This window comes from Anolis carolinensis, chromosome 6 (genome assembly GCF_035594765.1).
Source record: "Anolis carolinensis isolate JA03-04 chromosome 6, rAnoCar3.1.pri, whole genome shotgun sequence".
In the NCBI taxonomy this organism is placed as follows: Eukaryota; Metazoa; Chordata; class Lepidosauria; order Squamata; family Dactyloidae; genus Anolis; species Anolis carolinensis.
The window spans coordinates 7,509,728-7,528,636 of NC_085846.1; the positions used below are offsets into that span (position 1 = coordinate 7,509,728).

General features: G+C 39.9%; 1 protein-coding gene across 1 annotated transcript; it reads right to left on the reverse strand.

The window, feature by feature from the left end:
* Positions 1–1,675: 1,675 nt before the first annotated feature.
* On the reverse strand, positions 1,676–18,495 carry irf9 (interferon regulatory factor 9). The gene is made up of 9 exons (XM_062984405.1): positions 18,338–18,495; positions 11,558–11,784; positions 10,940–11,117; positions 10,691–10,800; positions 9,490–9,592; positions 7,827–7,907; positions 5,770–6,126; positions 3,477–3,592; positions 1,676–3,241 (listed from the first exon to the last, which is right to left on the reverse strand). Exons 2-9 carry the CDS (start codon positions 11,744–11,746, stop codon positions 3,113–3,115), a joined length of 1,263 nt encoding a protein of 420 aa, XP_062840475.1. The 5' UTR covers positions 11,747–11,784; positions 18,338–18,495; the 3' UTR covers positions 1,676–3,112.
* Between the last annotated feature and the right edge of the window lie 414 nt (positions 18,496–18,909).

An 18,909-nucleotide genomic window follows, 5' to 3' on the forward strand; every position in this document is an offset into this window, starting at 1 on the left:
TTTTTTAAGTGGAGAGGATGCTTCTGGAATATGGCCATAAAGCCTGGAAAACTCACAGCAACTCAATCGAAGTGTTCAGCATGACAAATGAACCCGCAGGCACGAATTGCCCTACTTAAGAAAAGCGAAAAACCCCAAAAGAAAAAGATAACAGAAAACCACAAGAAATGAGATTTGACTCATCATCAGCCATTCATTTGCTGCAGAGGATCGGAGGAAGAAGAAGCACCCAAACACAAGGTCTTTGCTTTGGAGCTGAATATAATGGATTTAATTTGGGCATTTTTTGCCATTGTTTATCATTGACCCCTTCTACAGTGCCATATGAAATCCAGATTATCTGATTTGAACTGGATTATATGGCAGTGTGGACTCACATAATCCAGTTCAATGCAGTTAAACCACATATGGCAGTGTAGATGGGGCCTCGTATTACACAGTTTAATTGTATTGAACAACACTGCATGAATTTATACCAAGCATGGGCAAACTTGGGCCCTCCTGGTGTTTTGGACTTCAACTCCCACAATTCCTAACAGCCATTGTACACAGGTTTATATGTGCCTTAAATCTTTCTCTTTCTTGGTATGCAGCATAATTTTAAAATAAAATCTGCACAACTGCAAAGTCAATGCACGTTGGGAAGGCAAAAACCTTAAGAAATCAGGGGGAAACTTCCTCACGTTTGAGATTATCCAAAATCTGAATTGTTCTCTGTCTCTCTCAATCCAAAGCAGGAAATAAATCAGTTGGGAAATGTCCCATTTTGCTTTCCATAATTCATCCAGGAAGGCAGAACATAACTTCTTGAGTTACCAGGCTGCAAAAATGTTATGTATATTTTCAGCAAATCTGTATGTATTTCTTCGTAGATCACAGATGAATAACAGTATGCAACAAAATTTGAAAAAAAAATCTGTTCCTGGTTTGAAAGTCTTATTTCCTGTTGAATTGTGTGGTACTTAGTTCAATAGTACAGTATAGTCTCGCTTATCCAGCATTCTGGATTATCCAATGCCTTTTAGTAGTCAATGTTTTCAATAAATTGCAATGTTTTGGTGCTAAATTTGTAAATACAGTAATTACTACATAACATTACCATGTATTGAACTGCATTTTCTGTTGATTTGTTGTAAAACATGTTCTGGTGCTTAATTTGTAAAATCATAATGTAATTTGATGTTTAATAGGCTTTTCCTTAATCCCTCCTTATTATCCAACATTTTCGCTTATCCAACGTTCTGCCGGCCTGCTTATGTTGGATAAGTGAGACTCTACTGTAGTTGCTCTACTCCATAAACTTTGTTTTTGTGGCTGCTACAAACTAGACTGAATTGATTGAGACTATGAGATGGTCACTGAAAAACTAGAGCAAAATGTGCTGCAGGATGTCTTGCAAAAACAATGGTCTTTGTTCCATGTTTTTATGACAGAACCAATTAGGAAATGACAGGTATAACTCGGGAATGAAAATCATGTTGCATAGTGTCATCTGAGCTGGTATAACTCAGCTTCCTAATGTTCAGAATTGCTTGTTTTTTTAAAGAGTATAATTTGCATTGTCAAAAGTGATGCAATCTCACTCAACCACAGAAGAGGTCATTGTGTTCCTTCAGCAAGCAGTTTTGCAAAATAACAACTCCCTGGTTGTTCAAACAGGATACAGACTCCAGCATTTGTTTTGATGATTTGTTTATTATTTAAGGAGTATTAGATTCACATGAGAAGACAAACAAAGAGATAGGAAGTTTTGTTCTATTTTTTTTTTTTTTGTTATCCTATGAATAAAGTGCAAAGGAGGAAACCATGAAAACAAACAAAATCTGACTACCATTATTTAAAAAAAAACCCTCTAAAATCTGGACAGTAAATAAAACACAACACTCAGAAAACGGGGATTCCAGACAGGAAACAACCTGGGCCAGCTAACACCTCCCAACAAAAGATTCCCCCAGGCAGGAAGCAGCCAGGCTTTGAAGATGCAAGGCCAGTCAATGCTAATCAAGCTGGCCCATTGCAACATTCACACTTGCCTTCAACAGACAAGAGTTCTTTCTCCCATACTGCACATTATTCCACAGATATATAAACCCCACTTGCATAGTTTACAACAGACCTCAACTTCTGAGGATGTCTGCCACAAATGTGGGCGAAACATCAGGAGAGAATGTTTCTAGAACATGGCAATACAGCCTGAAAAATTCACAACAACCCAAAGTGCAAGAAGGTTTGAGAGTGGCCAAGTAAGCCAAACAGCAGAGCTGGAAAAGCTTGTAATGTGTAGGTAATATTTTTGTATATACAATTTATTACAAAAATACGTTTTTTGTAATATAGTAATAGAAGGAGCCCAGTGGTGAAGTGCATTAAAGCACTGAGCTGCAGACCGAAAGGTCCCAGGTTCAAGCCCCGGGAGTGGTATGAGCGGCCAGTGTTAGCTCCAGCTCCTGCCAACCTAGCAGTTCGAAAACATGCCAATGTGAGTAGATCAATAGGTACCGTTTTGGCGGGAAGGTAACGGACAACGCTGGATCTTCAGCTTAGAAATGGAGATGAGCACCACACCCCAGAGTCAGACATGACTGGACTTAACGTCAGGGGAAACCTTTACCTTTAATAGAAGGAAATGACCAAAGCAAAACAAAAAGGAGATTCTCAAGCAAAGGTGCATCTACATTATGGAATTAATACAGATTGGGACCATGGCTTAATATGCTACAGGATCAAGGGAGCTGTAGTTTTGCATAGTCTTTGGCCTTCTCTAACAAAAGTGTGCTGGTACTTCCCCAAACTACAACTCCCAGAGCCATGGTGGTTCAAGTGGTTTCAAAACCGCATTAAATCTACAGTGTAGCTGCACCCCAAATTGCCACTGTTATCTCAGGATTGCACGAAATAAGCCGAATCCACAAGCGAGTCCTCCAATCCAGCTGCTTGTCCACTCTCTATAGTGTTTCATACATTTCCATTATGCAGGGAAATAGTTTGCAGGTAGTGCTGGTCCACCTGGGCAAAGGTATACCACAAGAAGTCCCGCCCTAATTGGAATAGGATTAGGGCCACTGTCACATGAGCTCCTCGAGAGGAACCAGGGATTGGAAACTTCTACGTTTCAGATATTTGCAGACAAGATGGCTTTGGAGACAAGGTCAAGGCAGGATGACTCTTCCACTGCAGGAGTAGCAGGAGGAGGAGGAGAAGGAGGAGGAGGCAGCAACCGAACAGCATTAATTTGTTCCATCTGCGGGGTGGAGAAACAGAGCAACACAACATGAAAATACACTTTGGCCTCATTGGATCTATTCCATCTCAGAAAGTCTCTCTCTCCGTTCCAAGTTCCCAAACATATTTCTAAGTATAGACTCATTGTTTCTGTGTGCCTTGGCCATCAAAGTCCATGGGACTCCCAAGTGAGACCACTGTGCCCGCCTTTCGAGGTTCACAAAGCCACACTGTCAACTTCTAGCCCTTCTCACCTGGATGACGATAAGTTTGCTGTCAATGTTCTCCCTCTCGTCCAATTCCTGTCCAACGCAGAGGGTCACCTGATACTGGGGCATCGGACCCAAGCCCTGTTGGAACTCGTCCAGTGCTATGGGCAGATAACAAAAAGAAAAGGTCAATACAACAAGTCCTAATTCAGTGTCTTAAATTGCCTCCAAATGACCACGAGAATCATGTCTTTTCATGTGGCTCTCCTGATGCTGGACTGTAGCTCTTGTATTTCTCCTCATTGGACATCATGGCTTCAGCCGATGGGAGTTGTGATATAGTAACATCTGGAAGGCTGCAGTTTATTCGGTTTAGTGAGGAGAGTAGGATTTGGCTTGAGATACAAGGCCTCTACATATTATGTCTGCTTTTGAAATACTCTAACCTTTCCCCAGCCTCAGGGCCACACACAAGTGTAATAATAATAATAGTAATAATAATAATAGTAATAATAATACTTTATTTCTAGACCGCCCTCTCTCCCCAAAGGGACTCAGGGCGGTTAACATACATATAAACAGCAAACATTCAATGCCACAATTTCTTCATTAAAATCAAAACTATAAAATAGCAGTAACATACACATTATAATAAAAATTCCACATTAGAAAAACAATCGATTTAAACATGACCGTCAGTAAAAACATTATTGCACAGAGCGAGCATATACCTGGACCAATTTAAGTTGCTGAAATGTTCAGCCCTTGTTCTAGTTTCACTTAGACCATAGCTGCTATGGGGTGACAATTCCCATTATCCCCAGTTCATATGGTGGATAATCAAAAGTGATGTGAGTAATAACACCTAGAGACCCAAACTGGGTAAAAATTAAGGAGCACCAAACATTACACAAGCCAACAAGTATTTTTCAGAAATATTATAAAATAAACTTTTATACAAATTACAAAAAAATGTGAGTCATGCACTGAAAGGATTAAATGGATGCAATGACTCAGAAAAAGCTACAGTTCAATATAAGCTTTGGTGAAAGAAGCCCAAGGTTGAAGGCCTCGTGTGTGAAGCTCCAGTGTGAAGGCTGCTGTGTGTAGAGCTACTGTGTGAAAGTCCTGTGTAAGTTCGGTGTGAAAGGAGGCTCTGTGAGAGCGAAACTGTTTATCTGCATGAGAAAGAAGTATAAAGAACTTTATTTGTGTTGTGAAATCTTGTTTTTGTAAATAGTGCAACCATATTATTTTGCTACAAAGAAAAGCCTCCCAAGGAAGAGATAACATTGGTCTCTGTGTTTTTGTTCTTTTCATCACTTTTGGCTACTGGTGTTGGGTCATGCTGCTGCTCATAAGTTACTCGGCTGTGCATTTATAGGGAGTGTCTTTTGTTAATAAGCCCACTCACCCAACATATTTTTCATCAGATATAATTTTAGGTCATTCTTACAATGTTTTTTGTGCTGAATTCAGATCTGTGTTTATTTTTTCTCAATCATGTGTAGTTTTTGCAATGAGGCTAATCGAATAATTAATGCATTTACGAGCTGATATCAATTAAGATGCTATTGATATCAGTGCGTAAATTATTAGTTATTCAATTAGCCTCATTGTAAGAACTACACATGATGGAGAAAAAAGTAAACACAGATTTGAATTCAGCACAAAAAATTCTATAAGAATGTCCAAAAATTATATCCGATGAAAAATACTTGTTGGCTTGTGGTTAATTAGATTCCATTGATATCAGTATGTAAATGCATTAATTACTCAATCAGCCTCATTGCAAAAACTACACATGATAGAAAAAAAATACGCAGATGTGAACTCAGCACAAAAAACTCTGTAAGAATGTCCTAAAATTATCGTATGATAAAAATACTTGTTGGCTTGTTACACGAATAGGATGTAAAATATGCAAACTTGACAGTAGTCTGCTAGAATGTATCATTCATCATATTTTAAAAAGTTGACCTAATGGGATAAAAATAAAGACATATTTAAAATCAGCATAAACATTAATTTAAACTGTGCAACTCTCATTTCTGATGATTACAAAAAGTTTGATTTTGTTGGCTTGCGTTATTTAAAATAGTATACAGGGTGTTTGAAAAAGAACTCCCTAGTTTTAATGTAATTTACACTAAAAAAGGGAGTTCTTTTTCAAACACCCTGTATAGTTGGCCTTCTGCACGATCTAGGATTTCAGCATCCATTGATTCAATGGCCCTTTGAAGGCAACCAGGAGACTGAAATTCCCTGATCCTGGGAGTTTTGTTCTGCAAATTCTAGGAGCCTCCAAAAAGTAATGTTTCCATGCTCTTGGTCTGACCTGCTTGGAAGGATTTGGTGCTGAAGAGCTCGACGAAAGCTCCGTTCTCCAGCTTGCCATGCCCGTTTGGGCCACGCCAGAAGATGTTGGCTTGGTCTCGACACTGGATGAAGATCCCTTTGGAGTTGCAGGCCACCATCGCTCCCTTCTCCAGGTTCCTCAACAAGCGCCGAACGGCTTCCTGCTTTTGAGGGTCTTCCGTCTTGTTGGGGGGCGGCAGAACCACCCGGCTTATGATGTTTGCTGGCGCTCCCGGTGGAGCGGCGACGGAGGTGATGAGAAATTCGTTTGCCGGGATCCACATCCATTGCGCTTGAACCCCGCCATAGAAGATGGACAGAAAGACAGAATCTTCTCCTACGAAGGTGAGAAGAAGAGAAGAAGAGTAGTGTTGGACTGGAAGGAAGGTCTTAACTGGACCGGCACCATGGTTAACTGGTTGGCACTGGGATGCCCACCAGCATGACTGGATTGCGTCTTCTCACCCTCACTGCACGGCTAAAAACAGGACGAGAGTCAATGGTTCAATTTCAAGAAATGAGACTCTACCCAAACTTTAAGAAAAACCTCATTTTGGCAGAATCAAAAAATGAAAATTAATAATAATAATAATAATAATAATAATAATAATAATAATAATAATAAAACTTTATTTATACCCCGCCACCATCTCCCCAACTGGGACTCGGGGCGGCTTACATGGGGCCATGCCCAGAGCAATACAATATAAGAGAATATAAAAACAACATATCATAGCACAATTAAAACAATACAACAGATAATAATATACATTACAACAAGAAGTCAAAGGGATGATTGCTAAAATAATAGTATTGAGAACCAAGGTGGAAAGACTGTATGAGATACAATGCAAAAAGAAATTGTAGAAACTCAGTAAACAGTAATACTGTAAACAGGCTATATAGTAGAGTCTCACTTATCCAACACTCACTTAACCAACATTCTGGATTATCCAACGCATTTTTTGTAGTCAATGTTTTCAATGCATTGTGATATTTTGGTGCTAAATTCGTAAATACAGTATTTACTACATAGCATTAATGTGTATTGAACTACTTTTTCTTTCAAATTTGTTGTATAACATGATGTTTTGGTGCTTAATTTGTAAAATCATAACCTATTTTGATGTTTAATAGGCTTTTTCTTAATCTCTCCTTATTATCCAACATATTCTCTTATCCAACACTCTGCTGGCCCGTTTATGTTGGATAAGTGAGACTCTACTGTATATCAGACATGGGCAAACTTGGGCCCGCCAGGTGTTTTGGACTTCAACTCCCAGAATTCCAAAACACCTGGAGGGCCCGAGCTTGCCCATGCCTGATATATATGATATGATTAATTTAAATTAAAAGGGAACAACATCGGGGAGAATACGAAGGGGATAAAGATGAATTTAGAAGAACCTGAACCTTAGTCACAAGGGATAAATTGCTGTTTTGAATATTCATCGTGGTTTATGTATCAATTTTAAACAGATTGGTTTATATTCAGCAGAAGATAAAATGCAATTAAGTAGAACAAGAGGTAAATGTCATTGTTTGATTGATAGTTGAGAAGGGGAAACGTCAGTTGTGTTTTTTCAATGCTTTTCGAGACCGGCCTGGGAGAATGATTTATACATTGTATATCCAAATCTGCCCAGAAATTGGAGCTCCAGTGGCGCAATGGGTTAAATCCTTGTGCTGGCAGGACTGCTAACCGATAGGCCAGTGGTTCAATTCCAGGAACAGCAGGTGAGCTCCCTCTGTCAACTCCAGCTCCCCATGCAGGGACAGGAGAAAAGCCTTCCACAAGGATGGTAAAACACCAAACATCTGGACATCCCCTGGGCAACGTCCTTGGAGACGACCAATTCTCTCACACCAAAAGTAACTTGCATTTTCCCATGTTGCTCCTGATACAAGAAAAAAAAGTCTAGAAATTCTATGTTGTAGTAGCCGTTAAAGATATGAGGATGATGGGGGTGGTAGTGTTGCAATTAAGCACATCTGTAGGCTGACATAACAGCGAAGGGACCCATTTGGGGATCTCACCTGTTTCCGTGGCATTAATGCCCACTGGCAAGTCAGGAACCAGGTTCAAGCAGAAAGTGTTCTTCTCTGTCTCTGTCTCTGCTGCTCGGTCAAAGAGAGAAGCAAAATTCAAAACTTGGGGAGAAACAAGTGATTTTGCATAGCCTACCAGCTCCTTTCTTACACAAAAGCTGCCAAGTTTCCAGTTGATTCTGTACAGGAAAACTTGAGAGACTGTTCTGGCGGGATTGCATAATGATGATGATGATGATAACAATAATATTAATATTAATAATAATAGAGTCACTAAGTATGTGCAGAGTGTCTTTCACCCATTGGCGAATAAACACAGCCAACCAAACACATCTAGAACAAGGATAACAGGTATGTGCCAAAAAACTGGAAAGCGTCGTAAGTTGGATCAATTTCATATTATTCGTACTTACAATATGATATCTGACGCACACGAGCAGTCTGCACCAAAAATTAAGAAATTGAAACTTATCCCATACTTTTGGTTTTAGTTTTGTAAATCTCGGAAGGCTCCCAAAATCAGTTTTATATTCAGTGCAAGGAAGCAAAGCCAAAAAGGCTGCATTATTGCCAGCCTTGCATTTCCTCGGTAAATTAATGGCCTCTCGCCATTAGGAAAGGGGAACAGAGGGAGCAGAGTTTTCTAGGAAAAGTACAGAACTCTGGGAAATGTATTTTGGGAAGGGAGGGAGCCTTATGCCAGAAAATTCAAAAGGCCCTGCTCTAAACTACATTTCCCAGAATGCAGTGCACTGCTCAGCATCAGAAAGATTTGCCCCTCCGTAGCCAGCCATAGTCCCAATAAATTATAATTTTTTCCCCTGGGTTATAAAATGTCATTTCCTAATTGCCTCTTTTATAAAAACACTAGCTGTGCCCGGCCACACGTTGCTGTGGCAAATTATGATGGTATGGGAAATAAAGTATTGAGGAATTGCTGGTAGTTAAGGTAAAAGGTAAAGGTTTTCCCCTGGCATTAAGTCCATTATAAATGGGTTATATAGCTATGTGGAAGGGCCTTGAGTCTACACTGCCATATAATCCAGTGCAAATTAGATAATCTGTGGAAGAGGCCTAAGTGAGGCCTAACCAGGCCTGTCCCCTGGGCTGAGTGGGTTGCTAGGAGACCAAGTGGGCAGAGCTTAGCCTTCTAACTGGCAGCAATTGGATAAAACCAATTATTCCTCTCCCTCTAATTAGGACTTTATTTTTGTTTTCTTTTTATTGTATGAATGTAGAGGCATGGATGAGGGGTTGTGCTGCCAAGTTTAGTGTTTCTGGGATGTGTAGTTTTGTTGTTTTGTCCTAGGCCGAAATTTCATTACCCTTTTATATATATAGATGGTGAAAGTTTATTAAACTGCAAAAACTTTGTCTTTGCACTAAGGACATTGTGTTATAGTACATTTTGCTATCCAGTCCACCAATCTAACATCATCATTCACCTATTTAACAAAGTTGTTGGCGCAAAAACAAAGTTCCCGGTGTAGAACCACTGCTTTCAAAGTAAGGACTACACAATTGAACAAGAAATAATACTTTCAAACTAGGAACATATTTTCATTATTATTTTTAAAAATGTTGTGATTGACCTAATGTATAGAGAAAATAAAATGTTGTGAATGTATAGGGAAAAGGAACTTTCTCCCACCTGGTTCACCCAGTTCAGGGCTGTTTTCCACTTTCAGGTAAGCAGAGGAGCCCATGGCATTTGGCGTGTGGCTTGCCATGGCTTCCGGGCCCGAGCTCTCCTCCTGCGGGAGACGCAAGTGCGCGATATCAAGACATGTTAGCAACAGGATCCCACTCAAAAACCAACCCATGACTGTCCTATCCTTCACATAAGTGTATAGAGTAGACCTATTAAATCAGTAAAAGTTTACGCAAGTGTCATCTCACCCATTCAACAACTGATACAATGAGTCTACTGGAAGGAATTATGGGGACTAAAAACTCCCAAAGGCAATTGCCCCCCACAAAAATAGGATGCAGTTGCCCATAGAAAACCATGATAACCCTATCTAAAAAATTAGCATTGATGCAGTCTAGGTAAAGGTAAAGGTTTCCCCCTGACATTGTCTAGTTGTGTCCGACTCTGGGGGTTGGTGCTCATCTCCATTTCTAAGCCGAAGAGTCGGCGTTGTCCATAGACACCTCCAAGGTCATGAGGCTGGCATGACTGCATGGAGCGTTGTTACCTTCCCGCCAGAGCGGTACCTATTGATCTGCTCACATTTATATGTTTTCGAACTGCTAGGTTGGTAGAAGCTGGGGCTAACAGCGGAAGCTCACCCCGCTACCAGGATCCAAACCACCGACCTTTTGGTCAGCAAGTTCAGCGGTTTAACCCGCTGCACCACCGGAGGCTCATGCAATTTTCTGGATCAACATCTCAAATAACCCTAGGAACAGGACGAAAAACTAAGACACCGAGAAAAAAATTGTTTGGGTGGGGATGTTTACAACGGCAACAACAACAACAACAACAACATCAACAACGCATTTATGAATACCATTGATGTTAATTCTATTTTGATGTTGACATATTTGGATTGTATCGAAATGCCACTGAAATGTCAGCCACTTTCGAGTCTAAATAAACCCAACGACAACAACAATAACAAGAAATCCACTACATCACGCTGGACTGAAGGGACTAAATCTGGCATGGGCCAACTTGGGCCCTCCAGGTGTTTTGGACTTCAACTCCCACCATTCCTAACAGCCTCAGGCCCTTTCCTTTTGCCCCGCAGCCGCTTAAGTTAGGAATGGTGGGAGTTGAAGTCCAAAACACACAGAGGGCTGAAGTTTGCCCATGCCTGGACTAAATCCTTCCCTTCTTTCGTACTTACCATTTTGATTAATGAAAGGGAGCCAGCAGGCTGAATAATGCTCTCTACGGGATTGCTGTTTTTTTTGGATCGTCCAGCCTTTGTCTTCTTTGATGTCTCTTTTTTACACCCTTAAGAGAAGGAAAGAGGGAGGAGATACTAAGCATACCCTCCCAGGGATCTGAGGGTGCATCTATACTGTGGAGTTAAATCACTTTGACGCCACTTTAACTGCTAGGAATCCTGGGATTTGTAGCTTGGCTTCCTTACCTGCCAGCTGCTCAGACACCGGCACCAGGCGGTAGACCTTGTAAGGCTCGGCGATGTCCAACCTCGAACGCTCCGGCATCTCCTCGAACTCCGAACTCTTGCTCAAAGCGCAGCGGACACGGGTCTTCCAAGTTGCAGGGTCGTTGGAGTTGCACTTGCCTTTGAAGACGGCCCAAGCCTGGGAAATAAAAAGAGGAGGCTCGAACGTTTTGGACTTCAACTCCCACAATTCCTAACAGCCTACCGGCTGTTAGGAATTGTGGGAGTTGCAGTCCAAAACACCTGGAGGGCCTAAGTTGGCCCGTGCCTACGTTAGAACTTAAGTGGTCAGTGCTGATGTGATGTCATGATCTCCGTTCTCTGACATCTCCGGATACAGACCAAGCGCTTACAAAGAACAGATGCCAGCCATAAAACGGACCAGCCATAAAACCTCAATTACTCTCTGGTATGTGAGAGCCCCTATATAAATGGGCTAAAGAGAAGGTTCTGATATTCTGTACAATAAAAGCTGTTGGAATCTACCAGCGTGTGTCTTGGTGCTTTCTTCTAGTGGAAGACTTACCCACAGCACAACTGGGAGAAGAGAGCCCAACATGTGAACAAGGAACACAATACCTTGAAAAACCCGGCGTCTTCATCATGTCGGAACTCATGTTTCCCGGCGTGTTTCCACGGGATGCGGAACATGGTCTTGGCCGGCGGATCGTCCCAAACCAGACCGGGGAATTTCCCACTCTCCACTTGCTCCACCGTCCACTGGCGCAGCTGCCGTGTCCTGCGAATGCCTTTCCGTGGCGTCGCCATCGGAGGAGAGGAAAAGGGTTGCGGCAAAGGAGGAAATCCTGAAGGAAGAGGGAAAACATCATCCTCATCATCCTGCTTTTATTTGTATCCTTCCTTTCTGAAATATAGGTACTCAAGGCCACTAATCACACTACAAATTAAAACAACACAAATGCATTAAAATGTACATAAAGGGAGAGAGCAATAGGGTTGCATTCAATGCATTTCACATATTGTGGCTGGGCTGTCCACTTCCACAGACAAGCTCCCACTTCCACGAATAGCTCTAGATCATCCTTTAAGAAACAATTGAAAACCTGGATGTTTGGGCTGGCCTTTGGAGAGACAGCCTTTGGATGACCAGCCTCATTATAATTCTATTCTGAATGCTATTAGGTTCCTTTCATCGGGGCATTTTAATCTAATGATTTTATCTTATATTGCTGCTATAGTCCCGTCCCCCACCACCACCACCACCTTTGAAGTTGACTGAATGGCATTGGTGGTTGTTTGATATTACTGTTGTATAAACCTTTGTTTTAACTTCTGCTTTATTATCTTCTTGTGTTTTAAACTGTGTATATTGTTGGTGTATTGGCGCTGTTATTTTTGTAACATTGTGAGCTGCCCCGAGTCCCCACGGGGAGATGGTGGCGGGGTATAAATAAAGTTTTTATTATTATTATTATTATTATTATTATTATTATTATTATTATTATTATTATTATATCTCCCACCACTCAGGAGACATCAATGTCCCTTCCTTCAATGACATTGTTGGTTATAGTGAGCACCGTGAACATGCCCAAGAGCCTGCCAATGTCCTCCACAAACACCCTACTGCCCACCACCCAAGGGAAGGCTTTAATACGGTGACAATTTTGTCCTAGATTTTCTGTTTTTCCTCCACCACAGTGTTTCTTATTTTTTTTCCATTGGTGTGGAATTTGCATAATCCCGCCCACTGCCTCTCCCGTAACCCTTTCCTACTCTTTTCAATGGTGCAAAGCAAACAGAGGAATTGATCAGCAACTGAACATATTGAAGAGGTTTGGGGAGAATTCATCATGATTGATAGGAGTTGTATGTACTGGGATGTATAGTTCACCTGCAATTTAAAAGCACTCTGAACTGCACCAGCGATGGACCTAGAACTAACTTGGCACACAGAAACCCCATGACCAAGAAAAAATACTGGAAGTATTTGGAGGGATTTATAGGAGTTGTAGTTCACCTGCATCCAGAGCACACTATGAACCCAAACCATGATGGATCTGGACCAAACTTGGCATTCATACCCGATATGCCCACATTTGAATACTGGTGGGTTTTGAGGGGAATTGGCCTGGAAATTTTGGAGCTGTAGGTACTGGGATTTATAGTTCACCTGCAATCAGTGAGCACTCTGAACTCCACCAAAGATGGAATTGGACCAAACTTGGCACACAGAGACCCCATGACCAGCAAAAAATACTGGAGGCCTTTGGGGGAAGTTTAGCTTGATTTGGGGGAATTGTAGTTCACCTAGCACTGTGAATCCAAACACCGATGGATCTGAACCAAACTTGACACACATACCTGATATGCTGAAATTTGATTTCTGGAGGGGTTTGGGGGGGACTGACCTTCCTTTCTGGGAGTTGTAGTTCACTCAAAACCAGGGAAACTGTGACCTCCACCGATGATGGACCTGGACCAAACTTGGCACACAGAAACCCCATGACTAACTCAACTTACTAGAGGGGTTGGAGGGGACTGATTCACCATAGTGAAAGTTGTAGTTTACCCTACAGCCAGAGAGCACACTGAAATCTACCAATGATGCATCTAGAGCAAACTTGCCCAACATAAATTTTAAGTACTGATGGAGTTTCTCTGGGTTCACCTGCAATTACATCAGTTATAGTTCACCCACAACCTTATGCATTTTGTACAATGAAAATATGACTTTTTCAAATAACCTGGGCAACGCTGGGTACCCACGCTAGTAGTAGAATAAAACCCAAACTAAAAAATTAAAATGCAACGCAAACGCATTTGTTTTCAATAATCATTGCTCCAATTTGTGTATGTCACAGCTTCAAAATATAACTCTTGTTGCACTCCCATTCTCCCCAGTTTCTAGAGTTGCTGGGAGTCCCAGTTTCAGAACTCTGCTGTTTGTTGCAACTTGGGGTGAATCCACACTGGCGACTTAAAGCACCACTTTAATTGCCACGGGCTACTATGTAATCCCAGGAATTGTACTTTTACCAGGTCTATAGCCTTTGCCAGACAGAGGCAAACAACAAATCATAGGATTCCATAGCATTGAGACTTGGCAATGAAAACTGTTATCAAACTGCATGAATGTAGATGTAGGGTTGTTGTATGTATTCCGGGCTGTATGGCCATGTTCTAGAAGTATTCTCTCCTGACGTTTCGCCCACATCCATGGCAGGCACCCTCAGAGGTTGTGAGGTAATGTAACCGGAATAATATTTTTTTATCTAAGAAGTGCATGCAGGGCCACACCAAAAGAAGGTATAGACATGGAGTGGGCGTCAGCACCGCAAGTATCAGGAAGTTAGAATAAAAAAAGATAATGACATCTGCTTGAACTTTCGGAGACGAGAGATGTAGGTCTTGGCCAGGGAACAGGATGACAAAATTACAAGGTAAATAAGTAAATAAATATAAGCTGTGGGAGACAACAGAAAAGAAAGAAAAGGGGGAAAGAAGGAGAATCAAAGCATACTTAGGTTGACAAAGCCTTTGATGAAGAATCTCCTTTTTACAAAGTCTTTTAAATGCCACCCAGGGCACTTTTACATTGGAAACTTAACGCAGTTTGATACCACTTGAACTGGATTGCGGCGAATTTTCCGGGCTGTCTGGCCATGTTCCAGAAGCATTCTCTCCTGATGTTTAGCCCACATCTATGGGAGTTGTAGTTTTACAAGTCATTTTCCCTTCTCTAACCAAGAGTGCTGATGCCTCATTTAACTACCACCCCCAACATCCCATAGCATTAAGCTATGGCAGTTAAAGTGGTGTCAAACTGCATTAAGTCTCCAATGTAGATGCACCTAGACAGAGAAACGGTCCACTGTTGAATCAACATTGCCATATACAGTAGAGTCTCACTTATCCAAGCCTCGCTTATCCAAGCTTCTGGATAATCCAAGCCATTTTTGTAGTCAATGTTTTCAATATATCATGGTATTTTTGGTGCTAAATTCGTAAATACAGTAATTACAACATAATATTACTGCATATTGAACTACTTTTTCTGTCAAATGTGTTGTATAACATGATGTTTTGGTGCTTAATTTGTAAAATCATAACCTAATTTGATGTTGAATAGGCTTTTCCTTAATCCCTCCTTATTATCCAAGATATTCGCTTATCCAAGCTTCTGCCGGCCCGTTTAGCTTGGATAAGTGAGACTCTACTGTAATTCACTTTCTGAATCCAGATTATCTGCTCTGAACTGGATTATATGTGGGCATGTAAGACACCTGTTTCGGCAGGCTTTTGATATCTGTTATTGATATTTTTAAAAGATGTTTTTAAGATGCTTTTAAGATGTTTTTAAATTGTTAGATTTTAGCCTGTTCTTGTAAGCCACCCCGAGCCCTAGGGGAGTGGCAGCATATAAGTTTGAATAATAAATAAATAAATAAATATAATCCAGTTCAAAGTAGATAATCTGGACTCAGAAACTGGATTATATGGTCAGTGTAAAGGGCCCTTAGTTGTCTAAAAGTGGTTACATTCCCAAGAACACTGCACCCACAATATCAGTGCAACTCAGCAGTGACTAACACATTTCTATGAACTGGAATTAATCATTTACTTGTTTTACATCCCATTTTTCTCCCAACATGGGATGAATCACAACAGAGGAAAACAAAGGGCTGTCTAGTTTGCCAGCAGGAATGCCTCACTTTTGCCAGAGAAAAGCAAAAGCTGATCTGGGCAGTATCGCTATCTCAAATAAGTTGATATACATCTACACAGTTTGATGCCACTTAAACGGCAATTGCTCAAGACTATAGGATCCGGGGAGCTGTAGTTTTCCATGGGTTTTCAGCCTTCTATGCCAAAGAATGCTGGTGCCTGACCAAACTATAATTCCCTTGATTCCGTAACACTGAGCCATGGCAGTTCATAGGACATTAAAGTGCATTAAGTCTACAGTGTAGATGAACTCCAAAGTATAAAATTTCAGGTATGCCATAAATAGCATTATATACACACACACACACACACACACACACAATGCTATCTATGGCATTCCTGAAATTTCATACTTTATAGTGCATCTACACTGTAGAATTAATGCACTTTAATGCCCTATGAACTGCCATATATATTAATCTACTTATTTCAGGCCTAAAATACTAGGAAGAAATGCAATATTATGGGGGGGGGGGGGGGTTCTCCAGGCACACAGTATTATATATACTAAGTACAGCAGTTGGATAATTTTTTATAACACAATTTTAAGTATATTATAGCATGAATTAAATTATCTTGCTTCATCCCAATTAGAGAAGATCCATTAAGTTTCAAACTGCATCATAAGACAGTGTAGATGGAGCCTACGTTAACTATTAAATGGGGAATCAATACATAGCTAAAGTCCACTGATTCGATAGGACATATCTGTTTCATGTCACTCAGAAAACAGGGGAGTTCCAGACAGGAAACAATCAGCGCTAGCTAACACCTCCCAACAAAGGATTCCCCAAGGCAGGAAACAGCCAGGCTTTAAAGCTACAAGGCCATTCAATATATAAACACCACTTGCCTTGTTTCCAACAGACCTCACAACCTCTGAAGAGGCCTGCCATAGATGTGGGCAAAATGTCAGGAGAGAATGCTTCTGGAACATGGCTGTGCAGCCCAGAAAACTCACAGCAACTCAGTGATTCCGGTCATGAAAGTATTTACGTTTCCTATTCATTTCTGTTTTGGGGGTTTTAATAGTTTTTTTAATGATGTTATGTCACTTAAAATATTTAATACTTCTATGTTTACTCGTTGCAGGTTTTAAATGGTATACTGTATTGTTTTTAAGCTTTTGCTGCTTTGAGGCTCTTTCAAGAGAAGAACACAGTACACAATAACAATAATAGTAATAATTAAAATATTAATAATCACAATGAGAATAAGAACAATAATAATTTGCACCTTATACACCTAGTCTGAAAGTAATTTAATACAATATTTTTATAACTGTATGTGAGACACACAAAAAGTGGGGTATGAATATTACTATTTATTTCTTACTGCCTCGAGGAGAGGAGGGTAAGTAATAATAATAATAATAAATAATAATAACAACAATATTATACATCTTATACACCAAGCCTGAAGGTAATTTAACACAATATTTTAATAAATTTGTGTGAGACAAACGGAAAGTGGAATATCATTATTGTTTTTGTTGTACAACAGCAACAATGTACATACAACATATACATCTAGCCTGGAGGTAATTGTATACAATATTCTTAAAACATTTGTGCAAGATATACACAAAACAGGATGAAAATAATAATACTAATACTAATAATAGTAAAAATATTAGTATTATTATATTGCAGTATTACTATAATAAGACCGGATCATGCTTGTGGATTACGTGATTAATTGCGAATGTATTGTTTTCAGTGTTTTCAATTGTTTTAATGTATTTTATATTTCTATTTTAATGTTCATTTTGATTGCTCATTGTTTTAAGGCATCAAACAGTTGCCTATGCGTAAAGCCGCCTTCAGTCCTTTTGCGTTAGAAATGTCATAAATAAATAAATAAAACATTATATTATTAGAATAGCATAATATTAGTATTATATAGTATTATATTGTACTATACCACTGTATTATTAGTAATATTACATGTAATATAATACACAATTACGTCATTATATATTATTATATTCTATTACATTATATTATTATCATTATAGGTATATATTATTAGCATAGCACAATATACTATACTGTAATATTATTAGTAATGTTACATGTAATATATAATATACAATTATTACATTATTATATATTATATTGTACTATATTATTATACCACAATATATATAATACACTACCAGTATACTATCAGTATTATATAATATATTGTACTATATCATAAGTTGTAGCATATATAATATATATTACATTATTAATATAAAATATATTTGTATTATTACATTACAATGTTATTGTTATAACAATAAAATTGTTAATGTTATATGTAACAATTAACAATGTTAAGGTTATATATAACAATATTATCGTAATAATCCCTTTAATTAATATATATAATATTACTATTATTACTTTACAATGTTATTGTTTCTATATATAATAATAATATTATAATAATCCCTTTTATACCTAGCCTGGAGGTACGTAGTAATATACAATATTTTAAATATTTTTTGCATGTAACAAAATGTCCCATGAGAAAGCAAAGGTATCACTATCTCAGCCGAGCGTTGGGACAATTCTGGAGTATTTTGGATCCTCAAACTTTACAGCCAAAGGAATGACAACATCGTAATAAAGGGAGCTGACGATGATAATAATAATAATAATAATAATAATATGATAGTTTCACCTTTCCTGGGTAAGTTCCTCCGCTTCCAAGTCCGTGTCTTGGAGACGAAGTGAGCAATCCCCGGCTTTGCCTCTCCTGGCGATGCACACCTCCTTCTCTCCCTCCCTCCTTCTTTTCTCTCCTCCTCCCTCGCCCGTTTCTTCACTCCTTTGCTCCTTTTCCTAGAAATCACGTGCTCGGTTCTCGCTGGCCTCCGCCGGGATTGGCCTCCAGGGGGCAGCAGAGAGCAAGGAAATCCCGGCGGCGGCGAGAAGGCGCCAGTTTTGCTGCAACTATTGGGAGAAGGTACTGTACAATCAATGCAGCTTGACACTGCCTTAAGCGCCACTTGAGAGTGGGAGTTGTAGTTTGACAAGGGCCTTTTCTGCAGGGCAGTTTTCTGCTGCCCTGCAGACTAGGACACGGAACAATGGCTTCAAACTACAGGAAAGGAGATTCCACTTGAACATCAGGAAGAACTTCCTCACTGTGAGAGCTGTTCGACAGTGGAACTCTCTCCCCGGGGCCGTGGTGGAGGCTCCTTCTTTGGAGGCTTTTAAGCAGAGGCTGGATGGCCATCTGTCGGGGGTGCT

Excerpts from the sequence above, each read along its gene's own strand:
- irf9 (XM_062984405.1), bottom strand. The coding sequence starts at position 11,746 with ATGGCGACGCCACGGAAAGGCATTCGCAGGACACGGCAGCTGCGCCAG. Across the intron at positions 7,908-9,489 it reads CCCTGAACTGGGTGAACCAG|CAGAGACAGAGACAGAGAAG; the intron begins GTGGGAGAAAGT and ends TTGACCGAGCAG. Across the intron at positions 6,127-7,826 it reads CATTAATGCCACGGAAACAG|GAGAAGATTCTGTCTTTCTG; the intron begins GTGAGATCCCCA and ends TCACCTTCGTAG.